At 33.9% G+C, this 16,117-nt stretch overlaps 1 protein-coding gene across 1 annotated transcript; it reads left to right on the forward strand.

Moving 5' to 3' along the window:
• The first annotated feature begins 7,249 nt into the window (after positions 1-7,249).
• LOC111895679 (uncharacterized) lies at positions 7,250-13,158 on the forward strand. The gene is made up of 18 exons (XM_023891758.3): positions 7,250-7,385; positions 7,507-7,683; positions 7,756-7,937; positions 8,095-8,200; positions 8,320-8,396; positions 9,588-9,666; positions 9,769-9,952; positions 10,049-10,175; positions 10,275-10,355; positions 10,483-10,584; positions 10,715-10,810; positions 10,934-11,008; positions 11,094-11,213; positions 11,321-11,449; positions 11,559-11,636; positions 12,486-12,572; positions 12,666-12,752; positions 12,829-13,158. The coding sequence occupies exons 1-18, from the start codon at positions 7,331-7,333 to the stop codon at positions 12,874-12,876; spliced, it is 1,890 nt and encodes a 629-aa protein (XP_023747526.1). The 5' UTR covers positions 7,250-7,330; the 3' UTR covers positions 12,877-13,158.
• The last annotated feature ends 2,959 nt before the right edge of the window (positions 13,159-16,117 follow it).

A 16,117-nucleotide genomic window follows, 5' to 3' on the forward strand; every position in this document is an offset into this window, starting at 1 on the left:
TCAAATACCCACAAAAATGGAAGAAGAATGGCTACTTAGGGTTTATGAGCGTAAGAGGGCAGATATAGAGGCTAGGGTTGGAACCATAATGTTCCTTATATAGTGGTTGGCCCTAAAATTAGGGTTTCTGGACACAGGACGTACGCTGGGCGTAATTCTAGTACGTTGGGCGTACGTCGAGGGACCCCGCGTTTCATTAACTCCATTACGCTGGGCGTACCCACGCGTGTCCCTTGCATGCATGGCCTTACTTTGTCAACTTTTTCCATCAAGTGTCATAAGTGACAATATCTTCAAAGTGCCATAGCTCCTTTATTCTATGTCCGTTTCCGATGAACTTTATATCCACGAAAAGGTGGCGAGAAGACCTACGCTTCTAGCAACACACCCCGGCCCAAAACCTTCTCGAATAAAACCCATTGCCCATAAAAGACCGAAACGCCCTTACTCTTGATCTCGGGGAACCATAAATAACTACTCTTAGAACGGGGCGTTACAATATTCATTTATCAATTTATGTATAAGTATGCTTTAACGGCCTTAGGACTATTGCTAAACACCTTAACTCCTGTTCCATGTTTGGTTGTGGGCTTAGGGTATGATCATTAGTCCGACCGTCGGCTAAATCATAGTTATACTTGCTAAATATATACATGAATATTAAACCCCATTTTCAAAGTACATACTTAACTCAGTTGCATACATTGGACAAATGAGTCTTTTCTTCAAATCATTTATAGTACAAACACATCTACTAGTAAATTATAATAGGTATAGTTTAGGAAATCAATTCATACTGTTTTCTAGATCAGAGAAACATTACAACTACAAACAATTTACAAACATGTTAGAATACAACAGTTTTCATAAAAAACGGAAACATGCTTACCATTTATAACGAATATAATTAAGGGACAAACGAAAACTATTTTTCACAAGGTTAAGTTATAAATAAAAAGGATTCCCAGTTATTACTCGTAATGCGAACAAACAATTTGTGAGTCATTCTTGTGTACTTATCTAAGTATGGGCAAAAGTCATGAGCTTATAACCAGAGTCTCTTGTAGGGAGAGAGATGACAATTGTGTATAGATCTATGTTGGGATTGACAATTCCACGTCCCGACTGTTAGCTACTGTCAAGTCGACAGACATGGGATGACAAATGTTGTTACCAGTTTTGACGCCTGAAAAATGTCGTTATCAAGCCAACAGGGTTAGTATGGTTATAGGAACTCACAGGGAGCCATCTCGAGCAATTTACAAGTAATATATATAACTTCAATTGATTAGTAATCTTATAGTCGGTTTACAAAACAAACTTACTTCAGTGGTGTTATTTTAAGTAATACTACTTCAAGTTCTTATTTTCCATTATGTACACACAGAAAGGTTCATACATGAACAAGAATTCTATTTTCTAGTAAAGATAGTCTACTTTTATGGAAAACATACATTATATAAGTACAGAGAACAAACATACATTTACACTATTATAGAGAACAAGCATACATTTACACTGCTATAGAGAATAAAACATACAAACATTTGAGTCTTAGGGTTGAAGACTACTTTTCATTTATTATAGAAAATAAAGGATTTTCTGGAGAACATATACTAACACTTTCATAGATCAAATACAAACATTTTCATGAAACAACTACAAACATTAAATGCTAAATACTTATGAACTCACCAACTTAAATGTCGATACTCTCTTTCAAAATAACTTGTATTCTCAAGGAAACAGTAGACAGGTACGCTAGCACAGGTTTCGAGAAGATGGAGCATGTTCAAGATTGGTCTTTTATTTTTCTATACTTTTTGTGTCATATAACTATTCAATGAACACACTTGTATTACCTATATTATTAATGCAATGGATGTTGTTGCTTGTTTTACTATTGTACATGTGTTGTGATACTGAGCATGACGTCCTCCGCCCCCGAACGTTTCCGCCATTCTGGTTTGGGTGTGACACAAGTTATTTACATAAACTTCTTTACAACACAAAATCTACGTACTCATCAGCCTGAATTCAAATGAGTGGCAAAATTAAAAACCAAATGATAACATTAAGACCATGTATACAATAATCCAACAAGTAACGAACATATGCATTATATTATATCACAAATCTAACAAGCAATTAGGTCACAAAACTTTGGGTTTATAAAATAACAAAAACAAAATTTGGTTAACTTAAATTGAGAGTTGAAAGGAGAGGTGAGTTTGTGTGAGTATAGAGATCTAAAGATGTCGAGAAAGAGGGCTTAATCGATGAACAAAAAACAAAAGAAATGAAAATCGTTTCTCTAGAGCTTCGTATTATCGTATTCTAGGGTTTGTGATCGTAACTTGGATGAGAGAAACAATTTTCGTTCTTGTTTTTTTTCTTGTTGATTTGTTGGACCAAATATTAAGGGCTTTATATGAATCACTAACTCAACAAACATGTTAAGAGCCTTTGCCTGTTCAAAGCACTAAAGGTGGGGATTAGATTCCTTGTTGTTGACGATTCATGCACATATACAAAATTATGAGTAGAAGACGCAAGGAAGGAGGGGTATCTATGATCGATTTGGTGGGTGTAGTCGGTGTAGTGAGTCTGGGGTCGCCGACGAGGTGAGGTGAGCCTGAAGTTGTTGACAGTTGTTGACGCAGTAAGGAGAGTCGAAGCCACCAACAATGCAAAGCCCTCGTGAGGATCGGAGCTTGTATCCGTTGAATGATTATTTGCTATCGAACCGCTATAAGCTAATTTTTTTTAAATCTATCTAAATACTAGTTTTAACATATACCGGTGTGAAACCGGTAGTAAGTTAAAAAAATTTATTAAATAAGTTTAGCCAAACATCATCTAGTTTAAACAAGGTGAGGAGATGATCAAAACCTACCAATAGGGTAGTCTAATTAAGGAAACATTATTTTTTTTTATATATTTAATTTGTTATTTTATATTGTTAGCCATTGGCAAGTCGGTTACCCAAACAAATAATATAAATCTTTGGAATCTTCATCAAATAACTACAAGAAACGGGACTTATAGGGACGAAAAATGTCGTCCCTGTAGGTTTAAAAAGTCGTCACTATAGATATCCGGGACGACATGTCGTCCCTATAGCTCTCGTCACCATAGCCCCGTCGCAATAGATCTTTTTGGTCATCGCTATAAATATCATCGCAATAGGTATCCTTTAGAGATGACATGTCGTCCTGTTCTAGTTCGTCGCTATACGGTGCTGGTCTGCATAGATGAAGTTATAGAGACGACATGTCGTCTCTATATGTGTATCTATAAAGACAACATGTCGTCTCCATAGATAGACATATAGAGTCGACTCGTCTTACCCTTTAGCAACAATATGTAGTCGTGGTAGATGCACATGTAGAGACGACATGTCGTCTCTATATATCTACCTATAGAAACGAAATGTCATCTCTATAGGTATGCCCATACAACTATTTTTTTTCTTCTCTATAATTTCCCAATTTTCATATTACAAAATTGCTAAAGCAATAAATTTACAAAATAATTAAAACGGTAAATTTAATTGCAAAACATTTAAATTCGATACAATCTCAAAACACTACATCATTGCATATTTAATTCATATCAAGAACAAAATTATTAACTAGAGGAAATTTGCAACATCATCACATGCCTTATCATTTGTGTACATAACACTACATTCTACATGGTTTAAAAAAACACCACCATCAATGGATTGCTTCTCATCATTTGTGTGCCTTTCTTTGCTCCCTAAAGCTGCTTACACTCTTCCCACTCTTATTATCTGAAACCTCATCATGAATTCATTTTTAATCATTTTTTTTAATAAAAAAAAAAAAGAAAAGGATGAAGGAACTAGGAAGAAGGAACCTTGATCTTGATCTGTGGCATCTATTTTATCTTCATCATTTAATGTCCATCTCATTCAGTGCAGCTGAGAAATTACATGTTAAGGTTATTAGAATACTCTTATCAAACATAAACCCCAATTCAAGAAAGAATGCCAAGAAAGACTCTCACAACATAGAATACTCTTACTGAAAATATATAATGAAGTGGAGCATTATAAAAGAAATTATAAAAGTCTAAGAGTAGAAAACAATTGAGTCGTTTTAGAAATGAAGAAGACTAACACAATAAGAATAATTATAGAAAGTGTTTAATTGTTTTACTTTTTCCTCATCGATCCAAATATACATCTGTGAAAGAGTCAAGGAATGAAGTATGATTAATAAATCCAGTTTACCTTGAAAGAATCAAGAGTGAAGATGAAACAGAGTGATTAAGAGACAAATCCAACCAATCACAAAGCTGTAGAAAAAGTTTGACCAAATTAATTTTTTTTCCAAAAATTAGTTTTCTTAATAAAAAAAATTGTTGACGCATTTCATCAACAATCTTCACGAAGTTCATCTTCAGAAGAGCATCCACATCATTCTTAATCCTACAAAAAATAAAAAAAATGTAAATTGTAAATAAACTAACCACATTTTCATGATTTTTATAAATAAAAGATGAATAAATTTATATACCATTGAAGTCTTTTCTTTGAGCATATAACGAAGGTAAGCATCTTTTCGAAAAGGTTGGATTCCCATATATTTGTACAAGTAACTAATCGAGGCCTGATAAATAGAAAAGTTTTCAATAATTTAGTGAGAAAATTCTATCATATTCAAGAAAAACTGATGCATAATTCACTGAGAATCTGACCTGCTGATATTATGGAGGGTAATTTCGTCATTGAACAACTTTGCAAATCCCAAAATTTCATCATTAGCAACGGAAGCACCAAAAATCATATTTCAAAAAGCACCAAAATTTGTGACCTGTAAATCTATTTGTAAATAAAAGCATATTTCAAAATGGAACTAAAGAGGCGTTTCTTTTTCTAGAGAGAATAATTGTATGGATGAGATGAGACCAAATGACCATTTTACCCTTAATGGATTAAGCTGATTAAGTCAAAAAGAAACAACCCTCAAAAGTATAAAGATTAAAGTATCAACTATAAGCTTACCTTGCTCAAAAACTCATCAAGATCTTCTACTGCTGTTTTGTTGCTTTCTCCACTTCGAATATTTTGGACCTCTTTAGCCATCTCTTTAACAATATCTTGAAGAAACTTTGCATATTCTATTCTTGCATTTAACCTCCTTTTCAATGTTTCCTACAAACAAAATCAAATCAAGATATGAAGTTATGAAGTTGATTGATTGGTGTTTAGGAGATGATATGAAGTTATGAACTAAAACCCGTTCTTTCATTTTGTCTTGAAAGGTAGAAGGTAACATATTAGGGAAAAGTTTCAAGAAATAAGAAGTACGAACTCCATGAAGGGGACAATAATGAAAACAAAAACAGGAACAAGACGAAAGATATATGTTGTTGTTCGTGTTAGTTGTTGTCTCTCTCTTCTGGAAAGACTCTTTCCACCTGCAAGCTTAAGAAGCAATCTTGAACTGATCTTCACAAATTATCTCAGAATTAAGAAATCTTAAGGATTTCAATAAGAATATCATCGCACATTAGTACAAAAATGTCTACAAGCAGAAAAATGCTTTGATTTACTTATCGGCTTTCATGGATGAGTGTTGGGGATAGAACTTCCATGAAAGAGCTTGTAAAACAAAAGTAAAGAGCTAATTCATTGCCATAATTACTATTGTACTAAGGCAAAAAAATTAGCACAAACACTTTCCAAATTGCTTATTTCAATTATGAATTTCTAGAACTTATTCTGAATTTGCTACGAAAGACAGAAACATGATCAAGCACTTTAATTTCAATCAAATGGTAAACTCCTATTAAGATGTTGTTATTAAGTTATCTGCGCTTAGTAGATCTTAGTTTGAATTCTCAGAGTGTGTAAATTTGGTATAATCCTTAGTTCGTACTTCTAACATGTCCAACAAAGAAAAAATCAGGGATTATGATGATCATATGATTCGAGACTACATTAAAACATAACAAATTCAAAAACACATAACGAATAATAAGAAATGATTGGAGAATATATGTACTCCTAGTCTGAATGCCTGATTTGAAGTAGATGAGATGAAGAGGCTCCCAATAATTGAACACTAACCTAGGTTGTCGGAGTGAGGCTTGTTTTCGTTAGAATTCGTAACTGGAGGTGAAAATGAAGCCGGTAGTTAGAATCGCCGGCATTGAAGCTAATTACCGGTGGTTTTCGGCAAATAGCATGAGGATCGAGAGAGAGGAAGAAGATTTATCGGGAGTGGGAGGTGAGGAAGTTGGCACTGGAGAATTGTCGATTGATCGAGAGAGAGAGAGAGAGAGAGAGAGAGAGAGAAAGAAAGAGAGAGAGAGAGAGAGAGAGAGAGAGAGAGAGAGAGACATTGATGATTGAGCGTGTGTGAATGAAACAAAGGGGGCTGCTCTTCTAATTTTGAGCATAAAAAGCTATGGGGGCGACAAGTCGTCCCTATAGTTATCCCCAAAATGACATCCCAACATTATTTCCATTAAGTGATTAAAAAAATATGTTATTTTTAATTTTTGGTTATTTGTTACAGCGATAAGTCATCCCAATAGGTGTTTCTAGAACGTGCCAAATCCACTTCCTTTCCCGCTTAACATGCTGAAACGAGAAGTCGTCGGTGTAGCTTCAAAAGTCAAAAAAAATTGTCAACTCTATATCGACGACATGTCGTCTCTATAGGTAGCCAATAGCAACGAAAAATATCGTCTTTGTAGATCTCATCCCTATAAATGTTTATTCTTGTAGTGAATTTTTAGATTTAGTAATGCTCCATGTGTTTTATTTTTTACTTAGCGGTTTTGAACGCCCAAATGGCTGGGGTTAGGTAGATCGCCAAGGAGTAACATAGGGCTCTATATATGAAAAGTAAGTATTCAGGAAACGTTTTTCTATATATTTAATTTGTTATTTTATATTGTTAGTTTAGGGTTTGTATTTTAGGTGGAGTTTCAATAAACCATTCCATTTAATACCGGCGCATATTATTATACTTATGTCAAGTGGAGTTTCACGAAGACCTAATATAAATCTATGATTTCATATTAATTATGATATCTATGGCTAGGAGGGTCCCCCACCCCCACCCCCCCCCCCCCCCCCCCCCCCAACAAATAATATAAATCTTTTGAATCTTCAGTAAAATTTTAAATTTAGTAATGCTTCACGTGTTTTATTTTTTATTTAGCGATCTTGCATCCCCAATGGCTGTAGGTAGGTAGATCTTGCATCCCTAATGGCTCTATATATTGAAAGTACGTATCAGAAAGAACGAAAGAGTACAAATTCAAGACAAAAACAAAAACATAAAAGTTAATGGAGCTAAAGTCAGGCCTATCTGCTTTGGTTACTGGGGGTGCCTCCGGAATCGGTATATTTCTTTGTGTACATTTTTTTTTCTTCATAAAAATGGAGACAATGTGGTTGATTCAAGTAGTTATTTTCAAATCGATAATGTACGTGATTTTCTACTGTGATATACATGCATGCAGGTAAGGCTCTTTGTCTAGCTCTTGCCAAAAAGGGTATATTTGTCACTGTGGTTGATACTTCTGTTGAGAAAGGGGAAGAGGTTGCATCACTTTCACAAAAAGAAAATCTCAAGTTTCATTCGGGATCATTAAAGTTCCCTTCTGCTATCTTTGCAAGATGCGATGTCAGTAACCAAGGTGAGTTAATTCATTTTTTCCTACTTATTATCGAAATTGTGAAGTTCATTGACATTTATTCGATATAAACAGGAGAAGTGGCTTCTGCATTTGAAAAGCACGTGGAAGTATACGGGGGTTTGGATATTTGTATTAATTCCGCTGATATCGAAACTTCTGTGCCATTTTATGAAGACGAAACAAATGGATCAAAATCATGGAGACATGCAGTTAATGTGAATCTTGTAGCAGTTATTGATTGCACCCACAAAGCGGTATATATATATATGCTTGATGGTTGACTTTGTTTTTACCATGTTGAACTATAAATCGGTAGATGAAGATGAAACTATATGTTAGGATTATTTACATAAAAAATAATTGGTTTTATATAGTACATTAATAAATCATCTATTTCCAAAAAAAATGCAGATCAAAATAATGGAAGGTGCAAAAAAACCCGGTGTGGTGATAAATTTGGGTTCGACATCTGGACTTTATCCAATGATTTCTGACCCTATCTATTCTTCCAGCAAAGGTATAGTTACATTACACTAAATATCTTGATTCACCATAGATTCTTTTTATCTTCATATATATATAGTATTATGTTTTCTGATGTTTATTTTTTTTTGTTTTGTTGTGGTTTTTTTAAAGGGGGTGTGGTTATGTTTACAAGATCACTTTCTTCCTACAAGGAAAAAGGCATCCGTGTCAATGTGCTTTGCCCCGAGGTCAGACCAAACTCCTTATTTATGACTAACTTTGTCACGATGATTATAAAATGAATAAACTAGATCTCTTTACGAAACAATAATTTTTATATTTAATAAGTTATCTCCTGCGAGTTGCCTAGGGTTTGTAACCATATGCTTCTTTTTTTAATATTGTTGGATTAAACTAAAACAAGTCTATGCAAATAAATATATGAAGTCTATAATTAAGAGATAATCAAATGAAATATTGTTGTGTGGGACTTCTGTTTAACACAGAAAGGTAGAAATAATAAAATGTAAAAGTTTGCTTAAATTACTGAAATGGTCAATGAGAATTAATGAATTACATCTACGTTCAATAAGAAACAAGAAACTTGGCCCTTAAATTAGTAAATAATAAGTGTTCGAAAAACTAATTAACTAATATTTATCCAATCCATCAATCTTCAACTTTCCGATTAAACTTCTATAAATCTCCTTTTTTTCTAATCGGTTTCTTGTTGAACTTAATCACTCCAAACTTCCCTTGTATGTCAGAAAAATTCACGATTCCCAACGCCTTAGTAAGTATGTTTGACTTTTGCCATTTGGAGGAAATGAGCTCCACAATGGTTTGTCTATTCTCCACACATTCCCGAGTGTTTGCTGATTGGGTGGATACGGGTCGGGTATCTGTTGAGAAACATTACTTTATCGCCCACATCAAAATTATGAATATTTAATGTTGTAAAAAGTTCAGATTAATGGGTCGGTTATTTGTTGATTCGGTATATTTAGGGTGTGGATTCGATTATTTAAAACCCTAAGGGTTATTAAAGCAAAGTGGGTAATATTTGCTCCTAATTGATAGCCACAAACCCGCCTAATTGATAGGTCTATCATGGCATCTCCACCAAAGTCATTATCCAAAAAAAGCACAAGTTCTTTGCTCCTTTAATCATGATGATACATGATATCTAAATCGATTGTACCTTATACATGATACTTACAATCAACACCGTGTTTTTATACGAAATCTTTTGTAATGAGATGCACCTTATACACGATGCTAGTTCCCAAAGTATCATTTTAACCTTGAATTCTTATTTTAATCTAATGAGTTTGTGACCATAAAGTATATGAATAAGTTTCCAAGTATGCAATCCATTAATTTTGGATTTATCCAGTTAAACTTCTACTAATTACTATTATTAATTAATATATATGCAGATTAATCAAGCTAAACATGTGGGTTTTCAGTTTCTTAACCTCAATGGAAGCTCAACTTCCATGGATACATTGATACAAGGTACTATGTTGTATTATTTTATTAGAGGAGAGAAGTAAAGGAAAACAGATTCTTTAAATTAGGAAATTAATTAGTTGTTTGAGTTGTCATCATATGAAACAGGTGCCTTTCAGCTTATTACCGATGAAAGTAAAGCTGGCTCTTGTTTACTTATCACAAACAATGGAGGCCTTGAATACCTGCCAACTTCATCTCAAGAAGAAAAAAACTTGGCAGTGATCCCATCAAGAACAGTTTCATCCGTTGTTAATTCTACCATCGAGATCCCTCATAGCTTTGAGCAACTGTAAGTGTGTGTATGTGTGTAAATATATATTCGTCATCATTATATTTCCAATATTTTGATTTCGAGTACTTGTGGCATTTGACACTTGTGATGCAGAATTATTCACACACTTAGTAGAAATTTTCGGAATGCTACACGTACAGTGCGTGCACCCTTGAAATTGCCGATTAAAGCAGATCATGTTCTCTTAAAAGTCATATATGCTGGAGTCAACGCAGGCGATGTAAGTTTTTTGGGTTCCAATAACAATAAATCACATACTAATGCTTTTCTTTATTCACAAAATCACACACCCATCTAATAATCATCATTTGTTTGACAGGTGGAATATAGTAATAATGGTTACTTAAGTGGAACCAAAGAAGAAATCAGCTCTAAACTTCCATTTTATCCTGGACTTGAGGTATAATTAAACAATCATACATACCGAATCTTTTTAGAATTGGAGTTAAATTTCTGGATTCGAGGATTTGTTTTAAATATTTTGGATATATACTTGGTTCATGTTTTTGACCATTTAAAAAATAAAGGCTGTAGGAATAATTGCTCTAGTGGGTGATGAGGTTAAAAATCTAAAAGTCGGCACTCCAGCAGCAATACTTAATATTGGAGCTTACTCTGAATTTATCATGGTATATGATTATATTGAATTATTTTCTATTTTATCTCTCTATATAAACTATTTACTCAAATGCAAAATTACAAGGTGTAGGATCAATTTTTTTTTTATCTGAATTTAATTACCATGCGGTAAATTATTAGGTACCATCAGAAATCATTCTTCCTGTCGAATCACCATACCCTGAAGTTGTTGCCATGCTTGCTTCTGGACTTACAGCATCCATTGCTCTTAAAAAGGTTCGATCAAATTTTAATTTTCAATTAGAATGTCACACACATATTTTTCAATTAATTTTTACCATCTATAATTAATAAATATCGGATTGAGACTTCATTTGCAACGTTACCTTTTTCATGCAGGCAGCACGCATGGAGTCTGGAGAGACAGTTCTTGTCACTGCTGCTGCAGGAGGAACAGGACAATTTGCAGTTCAAGTAATTATCTAAAGCTTTTTAATAATATCATCTAACTGTATATATGTGATGAATTACTCATGATTGATTTTCTGGGATGATATAGCTCGCAAAATTAGCTGGAAACAAAGTAGTTGCAACATGTGGAAGTAAGGATAAGGCTACATTTCTAAGGGACTTGGGAGCTGATCGAGTTATCAACTACAAAGATGAATCCGTAACAGATGTATGTACCTTAGTTTCCATCATCTAAAGTTGATTTAAGTATTATATACGTACGTATACACATTGTTCGTTAGGTTATATAATTATATATACAAATTAAATTGTCAGGTTCTTAAGAAGGAATTCCCAAAAGGTGCTGACATTATTTACGAATCAGTTGGTGGTGACATGTTTGATTCATGCTTCAATGCATTAGCAACTTTCGGACGAATGCTTGTAATTGGAACCACCTCTCAGGTAATTGAGTTAATAATTAAATTGTAGTATTTATGTTCTTTATTTTTGATTTTATATAATTCTATATAGTTCTCCCTTATCACACGTATCTTTCCTATTTTTGTTTCAGTATAAAGAAGGGATCGGACATGAACCAAGAAACTATCCAGGAATTTGTGATATACTTCACCAACAGAGCAAGACTGTGGTATGTAATGGTTTCAAGTTTTACATCCATCTCATGAAAATGAAATGTCTAAATGAACAATAGTTTAACATTTTGAGAGATGTTTTCAATTAGATGCCAAATATCTAAAGTACCCATAAAGGAAAACAAAAAAACCAAATAAGTTTATGGATACGTAACATCTTGAAAAACTAGAGCAATATTATTTAGAGCCATCAAAAATCGGTCCAACCTATCAACCCAACATCAACCTAACCCAAAATTAGGGTTGAGATTTTTAATCCATTTAGGATAAATTAGTCAACCTCTCTACCCAATTTAATTAAATAGATTAGGTTGGTTAAATATTATCAACTCGTTTTCAATCCACCAAACCATTTAAATTTAATATATATTTAATTTAACAATTACATAAATATTATCATATATTAATCTAAGTACTAATTTATAAATTACAATGTTGTATTATTATTTATGTTTTAAAAAATGCAACCCTAATTCTTATCTTTTTTCTTTGCACCATTTTTCAAAATTACATATCTTTAATGTTATTTGAACAATTTTTTGTATTTGTATATTGGGATTGTGTTTTTATCATACTTTGATAGGTTGGTTTGGTTAGAAATATCTACCTATTTAAATAAAAAGTTGAATTGGATTGAAATCTTCAACCGAATTAATAAATAGATTAAACTCGAACCCAACCAAGGTGGATCCATTGTCAACTCTAATATTATTAGTCAAATTGGTATTTTACTTGGAAGTAGCAAATTGTTGTAATATAATCGGAAAATTATAACTTCAGAACCTTCGGTGCATATGTTTTTTTTCTTTCTCTTCTTTCATGTTAAAAATTTGAGAAACTTGCAGATTGGATTCAACCTAGCCCATTATCATGACGTATGGAAAAGCCATTTAGATAGTATGGTTCATCTTTTCTCTATTGGAAAGCTAAAGGTATCATCATATCTATTATATCTTTATTAGCATCTTTGGGATAATTCTTTCTAATAGAGTTCACATGCTACTCTTTCTTTGCAATCATATCAGGTTGGAATAGACCCTAAGAGCTTTGTGGGTGTGCAATCTGTTGTTGATGCAGTTGAACACATCCATTCCGGAAAAAGCATTGGAAAAGTATGCACATACAATACAATCAACTTGATAGAAATCTTGCATGCACATTGTTAACATGAATAACTTTTATTTGTAGGTTGTTGTTTGCATGGATCCGAATTTCAGCCAACAAGCGGCCAATTAAGCTTTAAGCTTACTAATAATCAAATGTATCAAAGGTGGTTTAAGTAGGTTTCATATTTAAGTCGGCTTCAAACTTAAGCATGAAGTAAACTTGAGCAGAAGTAATTAGGAAGTCTATTTTAGGTATTTCTTGTCTAATAAGGATTTTTATCCGGTAATCTAGTTAGATTAGGATTTGTTTTCCTATGTTTTAGCTTTCCTTGTATCTCTAGCAGGTCACTATAAATATAGTACACCATAGTTGTTTTATTTTTATCGATTAATAAAATTTATTCTTGGACTACACCTATTCTCAAACTCTAGGATTGGTCTCATACCTATCAATTGGTATTAGAGATTTCGATTCATATGGGAACGAAACCCAACAACACAGATCGGATCACTAATCTGGACACTGGTGTTTTCAACTCATCAAGGAAGTAGCAAAAATATAGTGTGTTCTAGTTCCTCGGTGACTAAAGTTGATCGGGCATAGTCAACTCGTCAAAATAAACCAACACAACTTATGTAACAGGGTAAGTCGAGTCGAATCCACAAGATGTTTGTGGTCAAATTTATGTGTTTAAAATAATCAATAAACTAAATTTCAAATTTCAAACATGTCACCAAATGGTTGTAACTTAAATTTAGAAAAATGTTCAAGCTTTCTAATTTAAATAATATTAAATCAATACTTAATTAATGAAAGGAAACAAGATCATTTTTGGTTTGTTTGTTTAGATGATTAGAATTACTACACTTCTCTTCCCCTAAATTCAAACTTAATTAGATAGACACAATTATCGTTAATTAACATGAAAATATATAATTTTAGGGACAGATGTAACTAATTCTCTTAGTTCATACATCTACATGAATTAGGAAGTAGTAGTTTGAGAATATTGTGTCTTACAGGTAAATCATTAATCATTACAATGTTACACATTCAACATTACAATATGGGAATATTGACTCAAGTAACCGTCTTGAATCCTAGATTAATTGAATTCGTAATGGCGAGTGTCTTGAAAATATAATAACTTAGATTAAATAACAAATACGATATGAAACAAAATTTCAAGTACTCTTGGTCAAATGATTAACGTCTAATATATAACTAGATATTGTTAGGAATCAAGGTAAGAATCAAAGTGTGTTCATCCTAACCTCATATAACCTTACCAAATGTAATCTCAATAGATTTACCCTTCCATATCATCAAAAAAACGTGCTTATTCTTCAATGTTGGTTCTTCATGGATGTAAGAGACTTTTAGGACGATGAACAAATGATGATGTCGATGAGTTGTTGATGATGATCCTAACCTTTGATGACCCTCATAAGGTATTCTTGAGGGGTTAGAAGAGGTTTATTGCTAATGAATTTCACTAACAATCATGTATATACATTAATGACACTCAGAAGGTTTATTTACAAGCTAGGAAGAGATGTTAGGGTAGGATTAGGAAGCTTCCATGCGATTTGGATGAAAAGAGCATCCACCATAGATCTTGCTAGCTACACCATATGCCTCGGCCATTTTATAGTAAAGCGTACCAACCATCACATAGGAGTACGTTCGACAACTATATGGCTACCGTGAAATGCCCCTACCATTAGGGTAAAATCGTATGTCATTACGATGAAAATTTGCTCTAAAAAATCTTGATTTTAGCTAGAATGTTCCAAAACTTTCTCGAAACCTAGAAAACATATATTTTCATTATAAAAAAAAAAACTTTGGAAATGAAAAATGGTGCAATGACATCATAAAAGTACATTAAATACAAGATGTAAATTATACCAATCAAACCATCCCAACTTTGTTCCTAGTCGATTTTGATATCATTAGCACCGGAAGGGTTCTGAGTGGGCTTGAGTGGCCGAGGAGGAGATAGGCGAACACTACCCAGATTTGTTTATGGATGCAGATTTTGAGGATGACATATGATTCGGGTATGGGTGAATTGTAACACACAATCCAGGTATGAGTTTGTAATTAGTATTTAGTATGTTTAAGTTTAAAATTAGGTTTTGTGTTTTTACCCCCCCCCCCCCCCCCCCGGCGTGATGGTTGGCTTACCACGACATGGTAATGCCACATCACCATGGCATAACATTAAAGGTTTTGACGCGGTACTGCAATAGGCTCAAACCCATAGGCCTCAGATCATGAGCCCTATTTGAATAAGGAAGGAGTTAGGGTTTCCCCAACCCTACCTCCATCTCCTCCAGAAAGATTCCCCCAAACCCTAGCCTCCCTTTCAAGTTCTAAGCCTTTTTTTGGTGTATTTTGTTGGTTGTTTTAGTGTTATCAACATAATTTGGTGTACTTATTATTAATAATGAGATAGGTTGAGCTCCATTTACTAACCGAGATAGGAGGTGCGCAGTGCACACTCGGAGTGATAAATGTGAACTCAGGAGTATGGGGGTCCGAAGGAAGTGCCTCTGGATGTAGGGATTCCAAAGGTTTGTGCCCCTAGCGGGTTCCAAAGTGTAACACCCTTAAAAATATCACCCGAAAATTTCATTTTTAAGTTTATTAATCATAAAATAAACCACATTGTTTTTCCCAAAACCATTAAAATCATAAAATAGTTTAGTTGTGTAATCCAACGATACGTATAAAATCGTCATCAAAGTCATAATCCCATAATCAATAATGCGGAAATCATGATGTGATGCAATGTGATCAAGCCGGCCCTTTCCCCCTTCGAGCTGGAAGTACCTGAAACCAAAACTGAAAACCGTAAGCACGAAGCTTAGTGAGTTTTCCCCACCATACCACATATAAATCATAAACATATTGTCAGGCATATTTGAGAGCCCGACTTACCCTGCTGAGCATACATGGGTGCTCAACCTACCCATGTCAGACATACTGGGGTCTCCGACCTACCATTGTCAGGAATACCTGGGTGCCCGACCTACCCAACAGTTTTATTCCAACCAATTTCGGGGTCTATTTCACCCCTACCACTACCACATAAATCATTTATATCACACATAAGCATCAAAAAATACATACCACCTTAATAATTATCACAAAGACAATTACTAAGCCATATCAATACTAGTGGGTCGGCATTGGTGCCTTTGACCCATGGTTTCTACGAAGGGAGACTCACCTCACTGTGTATGCTGAAATCGTACTCCTCAGATGGCTCGGAACTACTCTCCCTAAAGTATAATAAATTCCCTAGTCAATCATTGGGTCCAAATAGGACTCCCTTATGGCCCAAACTTCTAATTCATGTCCT

The sequence above is a fragment of the Lactuca sativa genome, chromosome 7, assembly GCF_002870075.4.
Source record: "Lactuca sativa cultivar Salinas chromosome 7, Lsat_Salinas_v11, whole genome shotgun sequence".
Classification (NCBI taxonomy): domain Eukaryota; kingdom Viridiplantae; phylum Streptophyta; class Magnoliopsida; order Asterales; family Asteraceae; genus Lactuca; species Lactuca sativa.

Coding starts and splice junctions, on each gene's coding strand:
- LOC111895679 (XM_023891758.3), top strand. CDS start 7,331: ATGGAGCTAAAGTCAGGCCTATCTGCTTTGGTTACTGGGGGTGCCTCC. Junction 9,667..9,768: donor CATGGATACATTGATACAAG/GTACTATGTTGT, acceptor CATATGAAACAG/GTGCCTTTCAGCTTATTACC. Junction 11,009..11,093: donor CAGGACAATTTGCAGTTCAA/GTAATTATCTAA, acceptor GGGATGATATAG/CTCGCAAAATTAGCTGGAAA.